The 23,114-nt window shown below is 47.3% G+C and overlaps 1 protein-coding gene across 1 annotated transcript in view; it reads left to right on the top strand.

Annotated features, from left to right (window-relative positions):
* ACSS1 (acyl-CoA synthetase short chain family member 1) overlaps positions 1–17,121 on the top strand; it is a 31,529-nt gene extending 14,408 nt beyond the window's left edge. The window contains exons 4-14 of the mRNA XM_088531250.1: positions 615–790; positions 3,357–3,509; positions 5,232–5,379; positions 5,689–5,826; positions 6,314–6,406; positions 10,345–10,457; positions 11,406–11,532; positions 12,492–12,619; positions 14,164–14,227; positions 14,754–14,872; positions 16,421–17,121. Of these exons, the coding sequence (XP_088387376.1) occupies positions 615–790; positions 3,357–3,509; positions 5,232–5,379; positions 5,689–5,826; positions 6,314–6,406; positions 10,345–10,457; positions 11,406–11,532; positions 12,492–12,619; positions 14,164–14,227; positions 14,754–14,872; positions 16,421–16,597 (1,436 nt within the window). The 3' untranslated portion in view covers positions 16,598–17,121. The remainder of the gene's footprint in view (positions 1–614; positions 791–3,356; positions 3,510–5,231; positions 5,380–5,688; positions 5,827–6,313; positions 6,407–10,344; positions 10,458–11,405; positions 11,533–12,491; positions 12,620–14,163; positions 14,228–14,753; positions 14,873–16,420) is intronic.
* Positions 17,122–23,114: the final 5,993 nt, after the last annotated feature.

Here is a 23,114-nt window from a genome sequence, read left to right as displayed (position 1 = left end):
TGGCACTGTTAAGTGTGGAAAGGACACTTACATGCACTCACAAAGAGAGGATAAGAAAGGGGTGAAAATGCTTGTTTGAAAAGACCTGCTGAAGTCGTAGAAAGATTTTCACTGGTTTCAGTGAACAAGCTGTTAGCCTAGAGAAGCGATGTACACAATGACACACGTAACTAGGGGTAAACTCTTTTGCATGTTGACTTTGACAGGCAGAGATTGAATTAAATTGCAGTGAGGAGTATTTAGACATTGTGTAAGACTTTCAGATATTCCTAGTAGTCAGACATGGGAGCAGACTGGTGGGGAGGTGGTGGAGTATCTGACATTGGAGCGTTTTAGGAAGATTAGACTGCTAATTTCCAGGAATGGTTTAGCTGGGACTGATTCTGCCTTGGGGTGGAAGGGATGGACTGGACAACATCTGGAGGTCCCTATTACCTCTAATCTCTGTAATTTGCAGGGTTTAAAATGGTTTTGCCAGTGGCACAGACTGCTTTTGATTGAGTTATGAGTATTTATCATGCATGATGTCCTAGACATGTTTCCTTGTGTAATGAAAGCAAGGTGCATGTATCAGAAAACAGGCTGGTATGTCCACTAATTCCCTCTTTTTTTAGCTGGATGCAAAGCAGTCATCACCTACAACCAGGGAGTCAGGGGCGGCCGAATCATAGAGATGAAGACAACTGTGGATAAAGCTGTAAAGAACTGTCCGAACATCAAGCATGTCTTTGTGGCTCAGAGGACAGAGAACAAAGTCCAGATGGGTGGCTGCGATGTTCCCCTTGAAGATGTATGTTGATGTTGGTAAACCTTGACCATTTCTTGAAATATGTGGTGTTTACGATGTTTGGGGAGAGAACCATGGTGCTGCAACAAATGTGGGCATCAGCTAACACAGCTTTGGAAGAACCAAGGCAGGGCTCCTTGGAACAAGCGTGCGAGAGGCTGGCTGGATGCACAGACCATGCACACTTCTGACACTGGGCACTGGGCTTTGGTCTGCTGTGGGCTAGCCTGAGAACCTGCAGCCGAGGAAGATCAGGTGGTGCCTGCACTAGTACATACGCACTCTGTGTAGCTCAGTCCTGCAGGTCCCAGGGTTGGCTAGATCATCTTTCCCTCCAACTGTGGCTTTTAGACTTGAGTTCTGCAGATGAAAAGGAGATGCTTTATGGTCTCTGGCTTTTCATTCTTGGATACATTGCCTTTATTTACAATGTGCAGGGACAGCGATTTGAAGCATCTCTGTCTACCACAGAATTGCAGCATGCTGTGTTGCTCCATTTTAGTAGTCTTGCAAACAGAGCCAAGATTTAAGGAATAAGTGTTTCCTGAGACTACTGATATCATTACTCGTGCGATGGCTTGGGCATTTTTGCTGCTGACTGGATAAGAAAGCAGCAGTCATTTTAGTGTGTTTAGCTCTCATGCCTGGGACTCTGCAGGTTAATGCAAAAGCAGTTTTATCAGTTTGCCTGCAGCAAGAGGCAGAAAGTGCTCATAACAGCAATGCCTGGAAATCACCCCTCTGCGGACAAGATAGAGACCCGGAGTCCCTGTGCTGGTCACATGAGATAGGAGAAAGGGTAGGCAACCAGTAGGTGGGTGAAACAGGACAAGGGAGCTTTTAGGCAGAAATTGTCCTAGTTCTTACTCCACCTAGCACATACCAAGTTTCTCCTCTCCCCAAGTCTGCAGATAAACTCAGCTCCTATCCTTGTCAATTGTAGGGTCAACCTTGAAACTTAGCAAGAATTCAACTGTTAGTGCTGTTAACTCTGTCATCCCTGATGTTCGCAGCTTAAGTATCCAGTGGTTGTGCTGGTCTCGCAGCTCATAGGTGCCTTCTGTCCTGTCCTAGCTGTCCATCTCTTCACTTCCCTGCTCACCAATGGCTTTTGGTTTGTCCTTCTGTCTGCAATTCTGTGTCCTTCATACAAATTTTTGAGAAGTAATGAGAATTCAGGGCAGTGTGGAGAACAACAGTGATGCCATACTGATGAGCTGGCTTGCTATTTCACTCCCATATCTCCTTTCCTAATTGAACTACAGCTACTGTGCAAAAGCTTACACTTAAATTTCAGCTCATGTTGTGCTGGAGTACATGAGAACTTAGTATCAAAAACTGGCAAGTCAGCCTGAACTGACAGCATTAAGGGGTTGGAGTGAATAAGTGGGATGAGCAGCGGTGCTGTAACTCAGAGGACAAGGGATAGGTCTCGCCCTGCCAGGTTTTCTTTCTCTATTAAGCTTCATCTATCATACACTTTTAAACAGTTGGATCTGTTGTTATTCAATTCTAAATAAGTGTATTTACAGTATATAATGTTTCAAATAGCTAGAAATCTCTTCCAAGTGCCACGTAGTAATTCTTGCAGGATTCGTTGTTCATCTAGGCCAGTGTGGGGTTTGGGAGCAGCAAGCTAGCTGTGCCTTTTTGCAGCCAGATGTTGAGCATCTGGAATACCACAATGATTACTGCACATTGGTGCACAGCTAACAGAAACATTCAACATCTTCCTGATTTTTTTTTGAGTCTGGGTGGACAAGCTATGGAAAAGTGCTTTTCCAGAGGAAGCAGAGTCCCTTTGTGCTGTTTGTCGTGCCCTGGAAGAAAGGTTTTCTTCTGGTCTAAGTGTCTTACAGGAAAACCTTTTAGAGATGGAGTTAGACCTCCGATCCACAGCTTTGGAGTTAGACCTCCGATCCACAGCCTATCTTGATTCCAGCCCTTTCCATCATGTAAGTGTCGTTACCAGTTTGCCACCCCCAGGCTTTTCAGATGGTGGGAGGCTCAGAAGCAGCAGCGAGCAAGCACATGGCAGGCATTCTGCTGTCGATATCCAAAGTGTCGCTGTCCGTTTTGGCCTGAAGATTTTCCTTGGAATCATTAGACTTGTTTTTTAGTGCTGCTCTGTGCCACATCGTAGCTCTGGCTTCTGTTCTGTCTGGATTGGGCATGTGGGGCAGGACTGGAAGCTGGTTCTCATGCACTTTCTTGCAGGGTCTCTCTTGCAGGTTGCTGGTGAGAAACAACACCCTTCCTCAGGTCTTCGGGGCTGTAGCACTAACAGGCACCCTCTGCCTGTGCGTGTGGGCCCTCGGCAGGCACCACTGCTGCAGAGTGGCTCATGTTTGCAGCTACACTGTGGTTTTCTAACAGCAAGGGCTTGAAATGCCAGCTAGTGCCTACCCTTTTCTTCCTAAAGTGTTACTTTATGTGGTTCCTTCCCCTTGACTTCTGAGCGTGTTAGAGCTGTTGGTAGGGGAACTGGCTGTTATGTGTCGCCAGGAGCTTCTCCACAAGGTGTGTGAGCTACGTGAAGCCTATGATACATCCATTTCTTTTCCCTTAGGAGATGGCCAAGGCAGCTTCCGTGTGCACTCCAGAGAGCATGGACAGTGAAGACATGCTCTTCATGCTGTACACTTCGGGCAGCACGGGGAAACCCAAAGGAATTGTGCACACGCAGGCCGGATACCTGCTCTATGCTGCTCTCACACACAAGGTAACTGAGATCCAGCCTCTGGAAAAGGCCCGCTTGCCTTCTGCCAGGATTAGCAGGAGAGACTGACCAGTGGGGGCCACTGTGTTCTGTGTTCGCTGCCTAATTGGCTTATTGGGTGTAATCAGGCAGAAAAATGCCCAAGAACATCTAATTAATCTTCAGGATTTGTTGCTGGAGAATATAATATTATGAAAACAGGGCCTAGGGGTACGATTAGGAACTGCGCTGTGCTGCTGCTTTTGCATTTGAAGTGTGTTACGTCTTGTAGGCCAAAATTTGCCAAGGCCTTAAAGTGACGTGGATGAGGAGATCAGGTAGGTACCCCACTGCCACTGATAATGTGGGTATTAGTGTATTAGTTTTGCGGTGGGATGCTGGCCCTTTTGCTTTTATTGCAGAGAGCATCTGGACTCCAAAGCAGCTGTGTTGCATAACATTTGTTTCCTAAGATTAATAATCACGTCCATGCTTTTGTACTGTTTTTCTATGTGATCTTGGCTAAATGCTTTACCCCGCTTTCTCTTGAAGAAAATGATCACATCTCTGGTTCCTGAGACTTCTAATCTGTGCTCTGCATGTAAAAAGCTAGCACTGAAACGCTGGCAGGATTGCTGTGAAGAATCTCCATCTGACCGTGTTGGCACTGCCCTCTTTGTAATGACACACAATTCCTTCAGACATTTTATTTCTTTCGGCTGGCACAGTTGAATTTGTAGAAGACTTGAATGTTTCACACACGAATTTCACATTTCTTGTCATGAAGAGTGTTGTTACATGTCAGCTTTTCTAAAGGACTGGGTAATTGCCAAGGCATCTATTTGTTGCTCGCTCTGGAAGGAAAATCTTGCATGCTGGTGCAGAGACTGAGGGAGGCCCAGTATACAGCTATGTTCCCTTTAGAGGTTCTCTTGCCTGGTAGGGAAAGATCTTTGCAAAGGTAAGCTGAGAATTACTTTTTAGATAGAGGAGTCAGCTGTCTGGTGTGGCCTTCCTGCCTCTGTAGGTTTTGATATTCTAACTTTGATTTGACAGGGTATGTCACACACATTTTTTTTTTCTGATATGCTTTCTTTCATTTCAAACATAAAACTGGTTCTGATGAAAAGTCAGGGCCTCTTCACTATCTGTTAGAAGAAGGAGATTTACAGTGGGGAGCATTTTCCGTAACAGAGACAAGATAACGAGTCCCTGAGGAAATCCTACTTTGAATTTGATGAGCAGGGACAGGGGAGCATCTGGAAGGGAATACAGAGAAGGAGTGATAAAGAAGCTGAGCAGCAGCTCAGAACGTTTCTCAGAAAATGTCTCAGGAACTTACCAGTTTCTTCAGCTTTCTGATGGAAACCCGCTTGGATTCATGATGGGGCTGAGCCTCCGAGGCCTGCAGCTCCTCTACATGCAGCTCAGGGTCAGCTCACGCATGTGGCCTGCCGGGTACTGGCTCCTTCGGGCATCCAGGCCTTTGGACTGCGGCTGGCGGGTCCAGTCCTGGCACAACCCCCTTCCCTGCTGCCAGCCAAACATGTTTCCCTTTTCCCTGGTCCCTCTGACTTGCTTCTCCTGCTGGGCTGCTCTTTGTCCGTGCTGCGTGTCCCGTGTGCCTGGCTCCGCTCGCCCCACAAGCTCCCTCGCTCCCCAGGGACGTACCCAAACTAGCGCCTCGCCTCTGAGCCCTGGCGCCGGCCGAGGGGAAGTCAGCTGGGCCTACATTTATCTTTGCAGTATGTGTTTGACTACCAGCAAGGTGATGTTTTCGGCTGTGTGGCTGACATTGGCTGGATCACAGGACACAGCTATGTTGTGTACGGACCACTCTGCAACGGAGCCACCTCTGTGCTGTTTGAAAGTACTCCAGTGTACCCCGACCCAGGTGAGGGAGCGGGGAGCAAGGGTTTGGATGGACCTGGCAGTATAACATGGCAAAAGGAGATGCAGGAAACTGTCCAGTGTCACCTGCTAACTCAGGGGATGTTGTTTCTTTGGAACATGTGACTGTAACATTCAGGAACATCTGCACATCCAGGGTTGGAAAACAAAAAAAAAAAAAAAAAAAAAGGTGCTGTTGGTTTTGCTCTGTACTTATACTAGTCACAGCTTTAGCTGTTAACCTTTGCATTGAGCCTTTGTGGCAGTGTGTTCCGCTGCCAGACAGATAAATGGGCTGCTTGGGATCTTGCAGGTCGTTACTGGGAAATGGTACAAAGGTTGAAAATTAATCAATTTTATGGAGCACCTACAGCTGTACGCCTGCTGCTGAAGTATGGAGATGAGTGGGTGAAGAAATATGACAGATCTTCCTTAAAGACCCTGGGATCAGGTGAGAGGCACAAAATCTTCCTCTGAAAAATACAGAGGGTTCTAGCAGATAAGAACAGACACCAAAGAAGCTTGGCTGACTGAATGGGATATGGTTGTAAATAGATAACAAATAGATAATAAAGCACGTTCCTCATCTGGTTTTTCAGATATAGTCTCAGCAGAAGAGAAAGAAACTGAAGTTGGTGCCATTGCAGTTTAGTGTGATTGTCCATTTCCTACTTTTTTTTTTTTTTTTGGGATTATGTTCTTGGCTAAAACGATTTACCTTGTGATAAACAGCACTGTTTTGACCTTCCCTGGTCTAGGTGGCCCCGGTGATATTTTCCCCATTGCATAGTGCCTTGCGGTCTCTGCCCATCTGAGCAAAAATGCTGCAAGCATTTTGAAGAGAGATCACGCAATGAGCATGTTTTACACAGCAAGGGAGAACGAACTGCCTGAACCCCCTGTGCCTCAGTCTCTTTCCTTTCTTGTTCTGGCTGTAGTGGGAGAGCCCATCAACAACGAAGCCTGGCAGTGGTTCTACCACGTGGTGGGAGACGGGCGCTGCACTCTCGTTGACACATGGTGGCAGACAGGTAAGAGGCCTCCTTGGGAGGATGGAGGCCTGACCCTTCACAGGGCCATCTTGGTGGTGGTGCTGGGTAGGGAAGCGTTAGTGCACTTCGACTTGACCAAAAGAGCCTGCAAAAAAAACCCTTCTTGGTATATTGATCAGATTTTGAAAATCACATAACAGCACTGTAATAAAATATAAAAGCAATAGCTTTCTCCCTGGAACTCTTCTTTGATATTTTCAATGTTGGAAAATCTCAAGAAGTTCTAGCAAATGAAGGCGGAAAACAAATTCCTTGGCCCAGGTGGGAGAAAGCAGCTTGAATTGGAAGCTTAATGGAAATCATTTCCTTAACTGGCCTGACCTTGGGATGGTCTTATCATGGAAAGGCTTTTATAGCACCATATCACCATAAACCATGCTTAAATGTGCCTTATTTGCTTTCTTGAGAAAGATCAGAGTAGCAAGGAAAACTGGGCTGTGTAGACACTGGCTGATTGAAAAGGAATGAGCTACAGCTTGCTGGCTGTGCGTCAGGCACAGGACAAGCGCTCCTCCCCAGCGGGGACGGGAACGAGCACCCTCTCGCAGGAGCAAGGGCACTCAGCACGTTGCAGGTGCTTTGCTATGGGCTCAGTGGAGGAATGCACCTCTTTTTTGGCAACGTGCTTGGCCTGGCTCTGCGCGTTCTCAGTGTCAGTTAAGGGCTGGTTTCCACTTACAGCCCGCTCAACAGTGACTGGGGTACCTGGCTGTGGTCTCAGATCTCTGCCAAGTTGCAGCAGGGAAATAATTCACAGCTGGTTCCTCCTCACCTCCCAGCCAGCGACATACTGTTCCCAGTGTTGCCAAGCAGACCTCTGGTTCCGTGCTCTCTTGGTGCCAGACAAAGCCCCTCACCATCATCTGCACGAGAGAGGCTGCTACACTGTGAGCAGGGCCCTGCGCCTGGGGGAGCCCTGCAGCCCCTTCCCGGCCACCTCCGCGGCAAGGCCTCTCTTCTGGGAACGGATACTGAGCGCTGCTAACAGCACCTGGAATGCTCTTTCCCAAATTCTTGGTGGAACTGTGTCCACACAGTCTGCCAGACTCTGTTGAGGATCCACACAGCCAGTCTTGATGTGATGAGCTAGTTTCTGGCACACAGCCAAGTCACATTTAATCCAGATCAGCTGTGCAGAGTTTTTATTTTCCTATTTAAATAAAACAGCCTCAGAATTCAAAGCAACAATTCTACGTACTACCTACTTCAATTAGTAATCTCTTAAACCATCTGGGCTCTTGCACGCTGGGAAGAAGAAAGCCTGCCTGGCTGCGAGCTGCCTGTTTTCCTCCTCCCGCTGATCCGAGATAAAGTGCACGGAGAAAACAGTTGATTACTGTGGATGGAGATGAGACATGGTCTTTTTTGCCTCCAACAGTTTTGGCTTTAGCTTAAGTTACTGATATGCAAAACCTTTTTTTACGCTCTAAGATCTTTCATTGTTAAAAATTTGAGCTAAGCTGTATTTTTCCTTTTTTTTTTTTTGTCCTTGGAGCAACAACTATCAGGTGAGGGATTGAAGCACATTTGCTGGACAGCCTGTTCATGCAGAGTGCTTGATGCTTACCTTGAACTAGGTGTGAATTTGCAGGCAAACACCGTCTCTTGGAAGCGTAATATAATGATAAATGCTTACAAAATTGATTTTGCTAGAAAGTAGAATCAATCTTCCTCCAGATTTGATGCTTCCAATAAAAAGGAAGCCAAATTAATCATGGAAAGATTATATTTGCCATTTGCCATTATATTATGCCATTGCATAAAGAGAGCATGGAAAGAGATCATCTAAACAGTTTGATGGATGCTGCTTCTGGTGCTGCAGTGTCACTTCTCTCAAACAATTTTGGTGCAGCTTGTTAATTGAACTGTTGTATGCAGTGTCCTCTATGCTCTGTTACTACCCAAAGCAGCAACGTGTTACCTGGTAATAAAGCTCAGCAGGCATAAAGATCAACAAATGAGGATTTAGGAGTCAATTCGAAAGATTTTGGATGAGCAGATGAGTGAGATGCCCATTATGAAAAGCAATTTAAGTGCTGTAGTATGTGCCAATGAAAGAGGCAGAAAAATTATATGACTACTATTGCTGAAATATTAGATAGCAACATCTGTGTGGTAATTGACAGTAATAGGATCAAAGCTGTGCTTAAGTATCAGGTCTGTTGCAGGAGAGACACCAGGTATTTTTACTTTTGTTGTTGGATTTATACCAGAAATCCAGCACAACAGTGTGTATGCAGAACGTATCACAAACAAGAGCAGTTCTTGAAGGACATCTCTGAAAAGGCCCGGGCAGTTCTGTTGCAGGGCTCTTACTTGGACACTGTCCTGCAGTGGCTTTGCTGGCTGTGGCTTTGCTGGCTTCCCTCCTGAAGCAGGCGGAGGCAGAGCGGCCTGTCTAGCTGTGGGGGTTTAAGAAAACAGCAGTGGAGGCCTCATGCTCTACCCTCTTGCCAGAAGTGACCTACCTACTGCAGGAGGGCACCTGTTTCTATACATTACCTGCCCAAGGTGACAACGTGGCTGCAGGTAAAGCGGAAGCACTGTTTTCCTTCTGCCACCTCTACCTCTGAGGAGAGCGGAGCAGGTCTCGAGCAGGGCAGAGCCTCCTCCTGTAAGATTCACTGCCTTTCATCCGTCAGTGGCTAAAACGGGCACTTTTAAACCGGTTGAGGAACCTCCATGCATATGTTCGCATAGGTCTTAACTATTTAAATTATTTTTAACTCACTCCTGCTACTGTGCAGCTGCCTCTGGAATGCGACTTTGCTGATGTGCAGCTGCGGGTTGTGTTGGATGTGACAAAACCCACGTGGCAGAGCAGCTTACGGCGCTGCGTGCAGAACGAATGCCTGCTCAAGAAGAGCAACCATCACCTTAATCACTTCCCCTGCTCTGATACCTACACCTCACGTTCCCGTGTTTTTGTTTCCCTCCTGTGTCTCTGAATTAGTTTTAGAATAGAGAGGATCTCATTAGAGTTGGAAACTGGTCTAATGTGCATCCCAGAAAGGGTGATAAACAATGATTAAAAGGTTCACTTTTGAGTAGAAGATAATCTCAGCCTGCCTGTGGTGGGTGGGTTATTCTCATTTTCTGTAATAACAGTAATTCAGGCTCTTGAAGAGCTTTTTATACTGTCCTATAGAGTGCAGTAAAAACAGCACAAGGAGAAAAATCCCCTGACATACTTTTCCTGTAAAATCCCTTGTGGGGTAGGAAATGGGACTGATAAATACCAGCACCTCACCAGCCCCATGCTGACCTGAGAGGAGGCTGCAAGGATGTGCTTGGAGGTCCCTGTACTCATTGCTGGTTGACAGTTGGAGGAACGGATTTATGAGTGTGTGACTTAGGGACAGATTCTGGGAACAGAGCACGTGGGCTGTACCAGTGGGCTCTTCATCCCGTGGTTTGCCAGGGGTGGGACCATGGGAAGGCTGTTGAACGCACACACATGGTGTCTGCTGCTGCTGCAGGGTCCTCTCTGAGTCCTTGGGAAGCTGAGCTGGATGTCTGATCCGTATGGGCAGCGCTGAGGAGTGATCTGTATGGCCAGTGCTGACTGCAGCACCATGCACACAGGGAAAGGGAAGAGCTTTCAGTTAAACTCCACAAGAAGGGGGGCTCTCTGCTCCCTACCTGCTGAAATATCTCTTGCAGATAGAGTAAGCCTGGGTGGTGTCACTCCAGCTTGCCAGCCTTTATTCCTATGTGTGAGCCTTTCTGGTGCTCATAAAGACCTCTTGGTTTCTCAAGTCTGTGGTCCTTTCAGAGCAGTGTGGCATATTTTTTTTCCAGTGGCTGTCACTTGCAAGGGGCTTCCCTATCCTCATTTTTAACCATGAAGACCTGGCACTTCCTTTCATCCAGCATCTGATAGACCTCAAACATTTTATTTTTCATTATTTTTCCAGAAACTGGTGGCATCTGCATTGCCCCACGGCCTTCAGAGGAGAAAGCTGAGATCATTCCAGCTATGGCTATGAGACCCTTCTTTGGGATTGTTCCTGTGCTGATGGATGAGAGTGTGAGTTGGGGCTCTGCCTGGTGCTCAAAAGAGAACCTGCTGCATGAGTCTGTTTTAATCACCTTCCTGTTGGCAGAGGAGAAGGATCTAGGAGAATGTTTGTTCCTCTCTTAAAATGGTGCAACAGATGAGAAATTTATGTATCCCAGCATATCTCAAATGCCTATAGAGATTGCCAAGGGGGTGTTGCAAGCTGTCTGAAAATCTCTGGAGATATGTTTAGATGTTAGACCCCACTTTTATCTTCTTTCACCACTTCTGGTTAAGAGCTGCTGCTTCTTTTTGTGAGAGTGTCAGAAGTCGCACAGTGGCGCATGGGAGCTACACATGGACAACCAGAGACACAGCAAGGCCAGAGCAGCCAACGAGGCTGATGGAGTTTTCCAAGGGTGTGAGTGCTCTTCTCCAGGCATGAGTCCTTGCGGCTGTGGATGTCTGTGAGAGAAACGATGCCGGTCCGTGAAGCTGAGCCAAGCAATCCCACTCTACACTCCAGTGCCCTGTTAAAGAGAAAAACTTGGAATCCCCTTAGTAAACAGTTTAATAAGGGGATGTGTCAGTTCACTAACACATAGAGAAAAGAGTCCAAGTCTCACTTGCAAGGAGAAGACAGTAGTCCAAGCACTTCCCTGCCAGTCTCATCCCAGACATCCTCTGGGCACATGTTTGCTGTCATTTCTCTGGCCCTCCCTTCTGCAGAATCCCAGGGCTCACTTTTCTTTCCCTCTGATAACTGCCCTCTCCGCTGCGCTGCTGGCCTTGGGGGTGAGGAAGGCACGACCCAGACGGCCTGCAGCAGTCGCGCTTGTAGATTCGTTTACTCCACGCATAGTCCTCCCCTTGCAGCCCGCTGAGCACTGGGCTGAATCTTGCCAGATCAGTGACTCAGAAGAACTCCCCTTCTCTCTGTCACACACCTGATGATCCTTCCTCTGCTTGAGCCTGCAGGGAAAGGTGATAGAGGGAAATGATGTGTCTGGTGCGCTCTGCATTGCCCAGCCATGGCCTGGCATGGCCAGAACCATCTATGGAGATCACCAGTGGTTTGTTGATGCCTATTTCAAAGCCTACCCAGGTAAGGAGGGTGCCAAGGGAGGACAGTTTTAGACTTGACTCTATTATCTTTCAAAAAGATAACAGATATTGGGGAAATCATAATGCCCAGAACAAAAGCCCAGATTCTCTCTCTTTGGGACCATTTAGTGTCTCACTGGGAGACAGGAACATAGGATGGGAAACTATTACTGAAGCATCTTACTGAATCTCACGGTTGCAGTGACAGCTTCTATTGCATCTTTCCTTTATAAACATGGTCACATTTTATGAGGCAAGTAATTAGAAGTGGCAGGGAAAAATCCTTGTGGGAGATTGGAAAAGACGACTGTCTTCACTCAGGGGAGCAGCTGAAAGGGTTCAGGAAGCACTGAAGAGAGATAAGAATCAGAGAGACAGTTTGTCTCCAAATTGTACAAAATGGGACAGAAAGTAAGAATGGGAAACTGATACTGTTGTCATGAAATAAGCTATACCTCCTTATTGCTCGCTACATGTTTGCCTCTGAAATCCTGACTATTTAAAATAGGGCAATAGTTCCTCAGTTTGGAAGGGTAGGAGGCATTACTGAAGGTCCATGAACTCACCGGGAACAGGTCCTGGCAAGATCTGCCCTCAGATTTCACAGCACTGCCTGTTGCTTGCACTGCTACTGTCTGCAGCTGAGAAGTGTCACAGGAAGAGCTGATACGCGGACATGGCTTTGGTGAAGAGCCCACATAACCTGTGTCACCAGCCATGACCTTGTGGCACTGCAGGGTGTTGAAACCACTGGGTTGGGTCTCCTGGTCATGTCGCAGGGCTCGTGGCTGACAACGCAGCGGAGGGGTCGGGCTTCCCCAGGGGCTGCACAGCTGAGTATAGATGTGTATAGAGTACAGAAGCGTAGATGTGCTCTCCATAAGTGCGTCCTGCACCCGAGGCTGAAGCAGTTTGCTGGCACACTTCTCACTGCTGGTCACCCACGTGTCGTTCCTGCAGGTTACTACTTCACAGGCGATGGAGCGTACAGGACGGAGGAAGGCTATTACCAGATAACGGGGCGCATGGATGATGTCATTAACATCAGTGGCCACAGGCTTGGGACGGCAGAGATAGAAGATGCTATGGTGAGTTGTGGACAGAGAGAGGCCCCACGACAGGTCACATGAGCAGCACAAGGAGGACGCCTTGAAAGAAGGGATATGATTTAATACGAGGGCAGGGTCTGGTTAATTTGGTGTGACAGTGTGGCCTTTGAACCCCTGCCCCTCCACATATACCGCTTGATGCATTATGAATAATGAATATGCAGAAGGAAATGGCCCTGTTAGAAAGCAGCTCGCAAACAGGCAAGGGAGAGAGGAGTCACGCCATGCCCAGTGCCTGCAGCTGAGACCTCAGAGCTGGGTTTCCTCTCATCGGCTTTGTGCTGTTGCAGTTGTAATTGTGAATGCCAGTGGAGTCTCCGTGTGGAACAAGCTGTTCTGTCTGTTCCATCCCCTGAGCTAACAACTAACCTTTCCTTCCTGAATCAGTGGTTCATGCTCATCTGTAGTAGCTGAGTGTGCCTGAGAATTCAGCAGCTTAAATTTGAAGCAGCCTTGATTTGTGTCAGCTGTGAAACTAGCCTGTCGCTTACAGAGAAAATGATATTAGCTCAGGGAATTGAAAACAAAAAGTCCTCAAAGGATTTATCTTCAAAGCTTGGCCTGAATATTTATTTCTGTATTATATGTCTTGCTTCCAAATGGCACTTAGAGGTAGCAGTTGATAAATCTGAGCTGTATTGGCAGGGCAGATAGGACTCTACAGTGTGTTCTGTGAATGAATTTCTTGCCTGTGTTGTGTGGAGTTCCAATCATGGCTGTAGAATCCAGTTCCTCTCCCACTATATGTATATGCATGTATGTACATTCATGCACTTATATATTTATGTTGCTCTGCAACATTTTCTTTCATATTTTAATCTACTTAAAAAATCTACTACAGCAGAATCCAGTCTTGATGTGGGATTCAGATCTGTGCTGCACCACCATCATCCTCCTGCAGAAGAGTGTCAGATTAAATTCTAAAGAGCAGCAGCGTAAACCACTGTTGCGGAGCGTTCAGCAGAACATCCCTTCCTTCCCTGGCGGGAAGGCCTGATCCCTCCTATCTCCTTTTGTGCTTTGGGAATGGATACACCAGTGAACTGTGAACTGCAGTGCTGGCAGCTTCGCTCTTGCTCTGCTGGGGACAGTTCCTGTAGCACGGAGCGTTGCAGGACGGTTTTTTTTTTTTTGAGACCTGGCCAGGCACTGGTTGGTGAGACTATAGCCAAGAACATAAAAGAGCACAGACAAAGGAAAGCAGAGCAGTTTTTAGGCTGAAGCAAATTCAGGTTGGGGTGCACGAGGCCTAACAGTGTATGTAAGGGCTACTCCAGTGAGTAAATGCTGCTCTTGGGACATGGCAACGATCACATCAGCTGACTATGTGGAACAGAGGTGCGATCTCGCAATCCTGTTGTGTTTAGAGCAGGATCTGGCCAAGGGGAGATTAACAGGCTCCTCAGCCCTGTCGCAAGTTCTTTTGTTCCTAAAGTTCTTTTGTTCCTAGAGCGACTGGCACAAGCCTCAGGGCTTCAGCCGGTTGTTAAGCTCTGTGTATTTTTGTTTTCCTTTTTGTGAAGGCTGATCATCCGGAGGTCCCTGAGACGGCTGTGATTGGGTATCCGCATGAGATCAAAGGAGAAGGTATGTGAAAAGCAGTGGCTGATGTGACACACACGTATGCATTACTTAATTTCTAGCCCAGGCTATGTGTAAGGGGTGCCTAGAGAAGGGGAGGCCAGCTATCCAGCTCTTTAGGTTGACTGGGATGACCCTGCCATGTAGGGAAACACTATGTGCCAAAGGAGTTCAGGGAGCAGTACTGCACCCAGCTGTGTGACATACAGTTACTTTCATGGCTCTCTCTGGCTTTTTTGTGGCTGCAGAACTGATCTTTGCTGGCCAAGTTTTGATCTCAATTACACTTAGATATTTTCTGCTGAACTGTCATTGTCCCTGAGATTCCCGGCTCATCCACAGATGCTGAAACAAAGTCAAGCTTTCATTTGGGATCTGGAGTTTTACTCTCTTCTTTTGTAGACAGGAGCTCTGATTTTCTTGGGAATATCTGAATGACTTGACAGCTGCATCCTCATTCAAGTGAACTTTGGCACTTTTGCCAGCCAGGTTCTCATATGAGGTAGATGACTTTTGCTCATTTTTCTTCCAGGTGCCTTTGCTTTCATAGTGGTAAAGGAAGAGACAACTCAGAAAGATCGTGTCAAAGAAGAGCTCAAAACCATCGTCGCTTCCAAGATAGCAAAGTATGCTGTGCCTGACCACATTCTGGTGAGTAGGAGATTGTAACCAGGACTAGGAGCAGCAATAGCCACATTAAACAAGTTTCACCTTCCTGTCTGCAGAGCTGGGATTTTTTTCTTCTTTGGAAGGGCAAAGGAATAGTAAAACTGAACTACCTAGAGGGAGCCCTGGGTTGTGGAGGGCAGATAGGTGCAGTTATTTTAATACGCTCTGCATGCCTGGGGATCAGCAGGAACTCAAAAGGGGTGCCGAGAATATTGCAGCTGCTCCAGCTTGCAGAGTAGCTTCTTCCTGGGGCTGCTGCAGTGTGTGCTCTGGGCAAGCCGGGGCTGCCTCGCTGGGCCATACATTGGATAACCATTTAGACAGGATGCACAGAAAGGGCTTGAGAGCTCCTTTCTTGGGAAGAGCTCAGGCAAAGGGGAGCCCACGTGACTGTTGACGGCGTTGCAGCATTACTGCTCCATACGGATCTTGCCCTCAGCTACCCCATGCAGAAGCAACGTGGGCGGATCCCTGTGGCCCTGTGCAAGGAATCATATAAACCCTTGTGAAATATAGAGAATGACCAAAAAATTCAATGCCTCTGAAGGGCAGAATGATGCTCTTTCCCTGCATAGCAGCTGTTAATGCTTCAGAGCTTTCTAGCTGGTTGGCCTGGAGGTACAGCAAGATGTGAGACCTGCTAGTGTCTCTGTACCCTACCTTGGAGTGCAAGGCTCAAATCTGTGCTAACAGCTTTGGACCTGCTGCTAAGCCCTTTGCAGGGAGCTTACCAAAGGCATTTAATGCTCACCTGGCTATGAGGGAAGCCATGTAGGGTGGCAGATGTGATCGGGCAGAGAAAGACATCAGCAAACTAGAGTAGGGGACTCTGTAGCTGGCTTGCAATATTCTGTGTTTTATATTCCTATCCTACACACAGGGTATGTTTGTAGATCGCCTTAACTAAGCTTCCAGTTCAATAGTTAACAGCTTATTTATGACTTGATTCTCCAAAGAGCTATGCATCCTGCAACACCCAGCCTGGAGATACACAGCAATGAGTAAAGAAGGGGAAAGAAATCTACTTAAATGAGAATAAACTTTATAACACCAGAGGTGCTAGTGATACTCTGTCCCTTGGACATAAACTAATGTGTAGTTCCCAGGAGCCTTAAAGGAGCTGTTGCCATGAGACAGCGCCAGGCTTAGGATAGTTCAGCTAAATTTCCATGTGATTTCCAGCTGCTTTGCAAGGGGTGAGGTGTGAGCAGAGCATGATAAGGTAGGTGCGAGCAGTGGCCTCACCAGCAGGGAGCCAGGATGCAGAGTGGCAAGTTGGGACAAGATCAGAGACAGTGGTGACTTGGCAGCTCTTTAGTGATGGCCTGGGTCCAAGGCAAGGCTGGGAAGCCAGGCTGGTGGGTCCATGTCAGACTCGTAGAGGCAGAGGGCTGGGCACAGAGCCACTGGTTGCACAGCTGCCGTGTAGCACAAGCAGGAGGAAGAGGTAAAGCTGAAAAGGGTGAAGTGTCCTGGACCCCGACATCGAGGAGGATCCTGTTCTTTTCCTCTTTCTTTCCTCTTTTGCAGGTGGTGAAACGCCTGCCCAAAACTCGATCAGGGAAGATCATGAGAAGGCTGCTCAGGAAGGTGGTTACTGAACAGTCAAGTGACATGGGAGATACCAGCACGCTCGATGATCCAAGCGTCATCACGGAGATACTAGATGCTTACCAGAAATACAAGAAGGAGAAGAGTTCTTCCTAGCAAGCAGCTCTAGAATCTCTGCCCTCAGGAAATATGGAAGGTCTAAAATAACCACGCAAACAGCATGTTTTTTTTCTTGCTGTTTTTTTGCAAAACTCTGTTCCCTTCTAGAAGAAAAATATTTTCTCTTGCACAACATCACTCAAGATGTCCTGAGCTAGGAGCAATCTGCAGTCTTGCATAATCAATTTGCTTTAACTGAGCTCCCTTTGGCTGCTTTTAGACCTGGCGTAGAGCAGCTGTTGGGGTTTCTATAGGCAATGATGAAATTAATAGTAACTGAGGCAAAGCAAAGATATTAATGTTTCTCATTTTAATGTTCCTGTATAGGGAAAGGTTTTATACAATACATCTGCTGTTTTAAAAGCAGCCCTGGAATACACTCCTTCAATGTTTCCTTCAGCTTGGATATCCAAGTTCAAGTAGTTGTACTTAACTGCAACTCTGGTGCCTCTTCAGCAATGGTGGATATTCTAGTAGATATTTTACATGTGTTAGTAGAGAAATGAGAAGAGCATGGCTAATCTGATTTGATGATTGTCTTTTTTTGTTATTCATTTGTTCTGATACCTCCTTGGGCTTTCCTTCTAAGGACTTCTTTGCCCAAGGTGGGGAGCCTGTGTCCTTTCCTGCCCCATCTGGGCAACCCGGTACTAGCAGTTGGTGCTACAGGACTGAGCCTTTCCCTGCAGTCCCTCCATGTCCTCAGCACATTGCCAGTTGTGTAGGAGGGACCTAGTCACAAATGTTTTTATCCTGATTTAAGAAACAGATCATTCAATGAGTTTTTAAAGTCACCATCCTCTTCTCTACTGATGACGCCAGCTAGGTCAGTGCTGTCCCGTTGTCATTCACCTTTGCAGATCAGGTGAGGTGACCTACAGCTTGTAGATCTCTCTGGTTGGTGGTTTATGTAGGTGCCTTTTTTTCTTGGAGTCCCTGCGAAAAGGGGACAATGTTTGCTTTGCTGTCTCCCAGAGGAACTTTCAGAAACAAAATCAACAAAATCCTGAAGTGCTCGAGGGGGTTGAAGCAGAGAGAGATTTGGAGCAGGGAGATTCTGCCTCTCTCTTGCTGTAATCCTGGAGGGGTTATAGTGACTGTCTGACCTATGTGATTTGTGACCAAGAAACGGTGAAAGCAGTGGTTATTTTAGTCCACTTCTAAATGGTCCGTAATCTTCTTTGCCCCAACACTGACAGGCACTCTAATGTGGAGACAGGTTGGTTCTTCTGCTGGAAGATCTGTCTTAATGCTGTTCTTTTGAGTTGTACCTACCAAAACCTAGCAAGTCTGTCCCTTTCATATGCCACCATGCTGATATTCCAAAGAGCTAACAGCCAGAGGACTACCTGCAAATCCTACAAACCATCGAAACAAGGAGAAAGCAAATCCTTTTAATTCCTAGATTGACTGCTAGAAAGTGATGGTAGTATTCCTGACGAGCAACCTCAGGATATCAAGGAACTGTTGTAATAAAATAGTCCACATCTTACAGATGCTTTCAAAATTGTAACAAATATATTGTGTTTCATTTCTGGACTCTTTTGTGTATTATCAGGGACAAGTTTTGACTGAAGTGCTACTTAGTGTGGGCTGTGAAAAGAATTCACTGGTTGGTCTCCTCTATTAGGTCACTATTAGGCAGTGTAATGCTAGGAGGAGGCTGAATCCAGCAGTCTGATCTGCAGAAGGCTGCAGCAGCTCCATGTCCCTGGGTCCAGCCAGTAGTGAGGTCGAGTATGCATTTCTAGCAGGAATACACATAAAAGAACATGTATACAACACATATATCCTTATAAACATGGCTGGCCACACAGAGCAACACAGAGCCACACACAGCACCAACAGTGGCATCCTGCACCCCTCTCTGGCTGATCAGGATGAAGATCTGCTAGTGAGAAGTATATACATATACCCCATGTGGAGCTCTTGAGAGCTGGGCTTAGACACTCACGGAATCACAGACAGCTGAGGTTGGCAGTGACCTCTGGAGATCATCTAGTCCAGACCCCCTGCCCAAACAGAGTCATCTAGAGCACATTGCACAAGATCATGTCCAGGTAGATTCAGAGTATCTCCAGAGAAGAAGACTCCACAACCTCTCTGAGCAACCTGTTTGGGTGCTCTGTCATCCTCCCAGTCATTTTTTTTTCCTCATATTCAAATGGACCTTCCTGTGCTTCAGTTTGTGGCCATTGCCTCTTGTCCTGTCATGGGCTACCACTGAAAATAGCTTGGCCTCATGCTCTTGACACCCTCTTTTAAGGTATCTGTGCGTTGCGATAAGATCCCCTCTCAGTCTTCTCCAGACTAAACACGCCCAGCTCTCAGCCTCTCCTCATAGGCCCCTATCCAGGCCCCTGATCATCTTTGCAGCCCTACAGTGGACTCTCTCCAGTAGCTCCAAGTCCCTCTTGTACCGGGGAGCCCAACACTGGACACAGCACTGCTGATGCGGCCTCATCAGGGCTGAGCAGAGGGGCAGGATCACCTCCTTCGACCTGCTGGTAACGTTCTTCCTAATGTACCTCAGGATCTCATTGGCCTTCTTGACCACAAGGACACACTCCTGGCTCTTAGTTGACTTGTTGTCCACCAGGACCCCCAGGTCCTTCTCTGCAGAGCTGCTCTCCAGCAGGTCACCCCCAGCCTGTCCTGGTGCATGGGGTTATTCCTCCTTGGATATTAAGGAAATAAGGGGATTCCTCCACAGGCTGGCTGAAGAGCAGGACAAAGGGCGGGGGGAGACTGAGCAAGCCATGAGTGAGGGGGACAAAAGAGTATCTGCCAAGAGGTGGGGGCCTTTACAAATAAGGGAATTCCCCCGCTTTCTTCAGCAAGGGGACAAAGGAGTCAGGTGGCTTCAGGTGAGAAGGAGGGTGGCAGGGAGCTTGATATAGGCAGGCCGGGAAGGCCGTAACTTCTGAGCACCTTGGCCAATGGGAAAAAGGAGAGGGCGTCCCTTGGTCGAGAAATTAGGATAAAAGTGGGGCTGCGTCCTCCAGCAATTTGAGGCTATGCCCGGTGGACTCTTTCTTTATTCGAATAAAGTTTTAGGACTCCTCTGTCTCCTTTTTGGACATTTAATTCTTGACAGCGAGATTTTCCACACACTTCCAACTAGGCTCTGAGTTGAACATGGTGCTCTGAGCTCTGCCGTTCTCTGTCCATTTCACCATGCACTCACTAAACTCATGCTCCCCAAGCTTGCCTAGGAGCAGGTCATGGGAGACGGTGTCAAAAGCCTTGTTGAAATCAGGCAGACAACATCACTGCTCTCCCCTCATCTGCTCAGCCCGTCAGAGAAGCCTATCAGATTGGGAAAGCATGATTTCCCCTTGGCGAATCCATGCTGACTACCCCTGATTGCTGCCTTTCCCCTATGTGCTTGGAGCTGGCTATATAGTAGCGGGCCCCTGGATCCCTTGTCCTCAGGTGCTGGCCCCCAAGGCTCACAGCCCCACGCCAGCCACTGCTGCAGTCCCCCCTCACAGTGTATGCAGAGATACACACACATTGGCAGTCCCCTGTTGCAGGGTTTTGACACTCAGTCTACCCTGTCTTTGATCCTCCTTCTTCCTAGATGCGTCACCTCTAAATGTGCACACACCCACACACCCACAAACAGCTCTGACCTCGCTCCCCTGGTCCCTGCAGCAACCAATTCCTCTGCAGTAACCACACCTGGCTCCTGGGCCAATTTTAACCTCATGGCCAGCTAGTGTGGCTGGGTATTTCCTAGCAGTTACACTGACTTACACACCCTCAGGGACTTCAGCTAACAGCATCACAGACACAGGTACCTTGTGGTCCTTGCTGGCACTTAGGCCTCCACACGCACACAGAGTGGGGAGATTCTCACCCAGAAAATGAGTTGTGGTTGAAAGAGAAGACAGGACAAACCACACTGATGAAGTGCAGAGCAAGGGACAGGCCAAGAGACAGTTGTGAACCACTGCCCCAGCACTGTTCCTAGAGTCACTGTGTCCAGCTTGGCACTTCTGCCTCTGCCTCAGTCAGCTTAGTTCCACGGAGCTGTGTGATCTGGCCCATAAAACCTCCGATCAATTGGCAGAACAGTCAACTTCTGCCGTACGAGGGTGGTGTGCTGCCGAATCCAAGTGGATTCAAATGCTGCTTTTCCAACCGGACTGCATACAGGAGGGGCAGTCTGCATCCCTGACTGGAGCTGGGGAAGGCATTGGCTAATTGACCCTATGGGATTGAGAAGGGATCAGTGAGTTTTTTTGGCTGGCAGAGATTCTCGTGCAGAACAGGGAAGCCACTGCTTGCAGTACATCGTGCTCTCGGTGGCAGGCATGTTGTGAGAACGCAGAGTTCCTGTGCATGTGCTAGCAGCATTTGTTGGGCTTCTTAGTTTACTTCTTTAAATTTTTTCTAGGGACTGGGAAATACAGTAGGAAGGATCATGTTTCCTTAAAATTCCCATCCTTCTGATTGTAGTCTGCTCTGTTTAGAGTAAATAGAGACCCCATGGACCTTTCATGGGAAGTCCTAGATCAAGACAAGATAGAGTTGACAGGAAGTTAAAACTTCAGGAGGCAGTCAGAGCATATATCCTCTATTGCCATTACAAAAGAAAAAACCTCCCCCTCAACTGATTTTTCAAGAGGAAGCAGCCAAGAGCTAATGATTTTGACAGAGAAAAAAAGGTTCCTTTGTTTATACAAGTTATCTCCAAATAGTCTGAAACTTGGCGTGGAGAAGGAAAGATGACCCTTGAACACAACTACAGTTTCCTTTTAGAGAACATTTTCTACATGTGCTCTATAGCAGGATATATGTTGTGGCTGCTTCCTGAAATACTAACTTCCTCTCAACTCTATCATATACATTCATATAATTCATCTGCTCAGGAAAAAAAGGGAAAATGGTGTGACTGTGTCCATCTATTGTGGCAGCGTCTAGTTGTTATGATCTCTGTATTCAGATTTTCATTCAAATAAATACTTTTCTCTGGGTGATGGGTTGGTTTTACCACATAGGCAGCTTGTCCTCCATCCCTTAAGGCTTCTTCTTTTTCATTTCCTAAGACTGGCTTAAACTCTTTCCTGGTTATTTTGGTTTGTCAATACAGACCAAACAAAAGCAAAGGAGTTGATGAGAGAAAGACCAGCTCATGGTCCAAGTGCCTGTGCACTGCTAAACACCTTCAAGAGTGGGAGAACTAGTGGTCACATTTCAGTGAGCTGCATGTCCAGTTTGACTCCTGAGGTCCCAGGGCTCTGCAGTCATTGACTTGAGTGATAAAAACAGAGAACGATTAATTTTCATTCATTACTTTGAACCACACAGATACTAAGCTCCTTGTTTAGTCCTTTTTGGGTGCCCATCCTGCACTACTGGAGGAGGTGTGAAAACAGGGTGCCTGGGGGGTAGATGAGGGGCAGATGAGAGCTGGTGTTAGGTAGTGAGGGAGTGTGAGGCTGTCCCAGAGCTCCATATATTGGAATGAGAAGGAATTTGTTTCCAGGTACCAGAGACCATCTGTCCATGCCAGGAACATCCTCTGCAGGGCCCATATCCATTAAGGAGTGAGGTGGGTTGTGTTTCGCCTCCTGCATATCCCACATGGATAACACTATGGCTGCAACGCATCCACTCGGGATGGATACTGAACATCCTTGTTAGCTGTTACTCATGTTACATCCAGTAGCTGCTCCAGAGAAGCTTCCAAGGGTTGCCTGGAGCTACAAGCCATGGAAGGGGTAAAAAGGCAGTTCCCCATCTCCTCATTGTATTTTGCTGCTGCAGCTGCCCCAGTGATTTATTTACTGACAGCATTTCTTGGTAAAACAGAGACTCTGTTTTCCAGCCTTACACAAGCACAATCAGAGCCTTTCTCTGTAGCCAGTTTCAGTCGCAAAGACTAATTTCAGTCACAAGTTTTGCTTTTAAGCTAAGCCTGAACAGATGGTTATTTTTCAGCTTGAAAACTGATAATTCTGTGCAAGGCTGAGCCTAGCGATAAAGTATAGACGGATGGATTTGGGGATATAAGCATTTGTAACTAGGTACTTTTCAGCACAGAAGTGATCACAGATATCTGTGGCAGGAACTTTCTCGGGCTCGCTCCTATTTCTCTGCAACAGGTGTGTTTCTGCATGGACTCTGCAGACACGAAAAAGTGCTTGGCGTAACTTGGGTTTCCAGACAAGAAGCCAGGCAGCGCCCTCTGCCTTTGGCAGCCAGCCCTCTCTCTGCGGTCCTTTACAAAAGCCACCAAAACCTGCTCGTGGTTTTTGGAGCTGGAGGGGACATTACGGTTAAAATGAAACACCCACCTTGGCCAACTCGCATGGCTCTAACTCCGGCTCCTGCTCGAAGCCTACGCGGGGTGCGTTGCTGTTAAGATTCCAGAGCTCTTTACACTCCTCTCTGGCTTCCTCTTTCACCACAGCCACTTGCCCAGTCATTGCTGAGGAAAAAAAAAAAGAGGAAAAAAAAGATCTGTGAGCGCAGTTTCCTAGTGCCATCTTGTGGCGAGCGCAGC

Source organism: Tinamus guttatus, unplaced genomic scaffold (assembly GCF_059628265.1).
Source record: "Tinamus guttatus ecotype Peru unplaced genomic scaffold, ASM5962826v1 Tinamus_guttatus_pri_ptg000403l, whole genome shotgun sequence".
Classification (NCBI taxonomy): Eukaryota; Metazoa; Chordata; class Aves; order Tinamiformes; family Tinamidae; genus Tinamus; species Tinamus guttatus.
The sequence above is the reverse complement of the archived record's forward strand: the minus strand, read 5'-3'. Positions and strand labels throughout refer to the sequence as shown.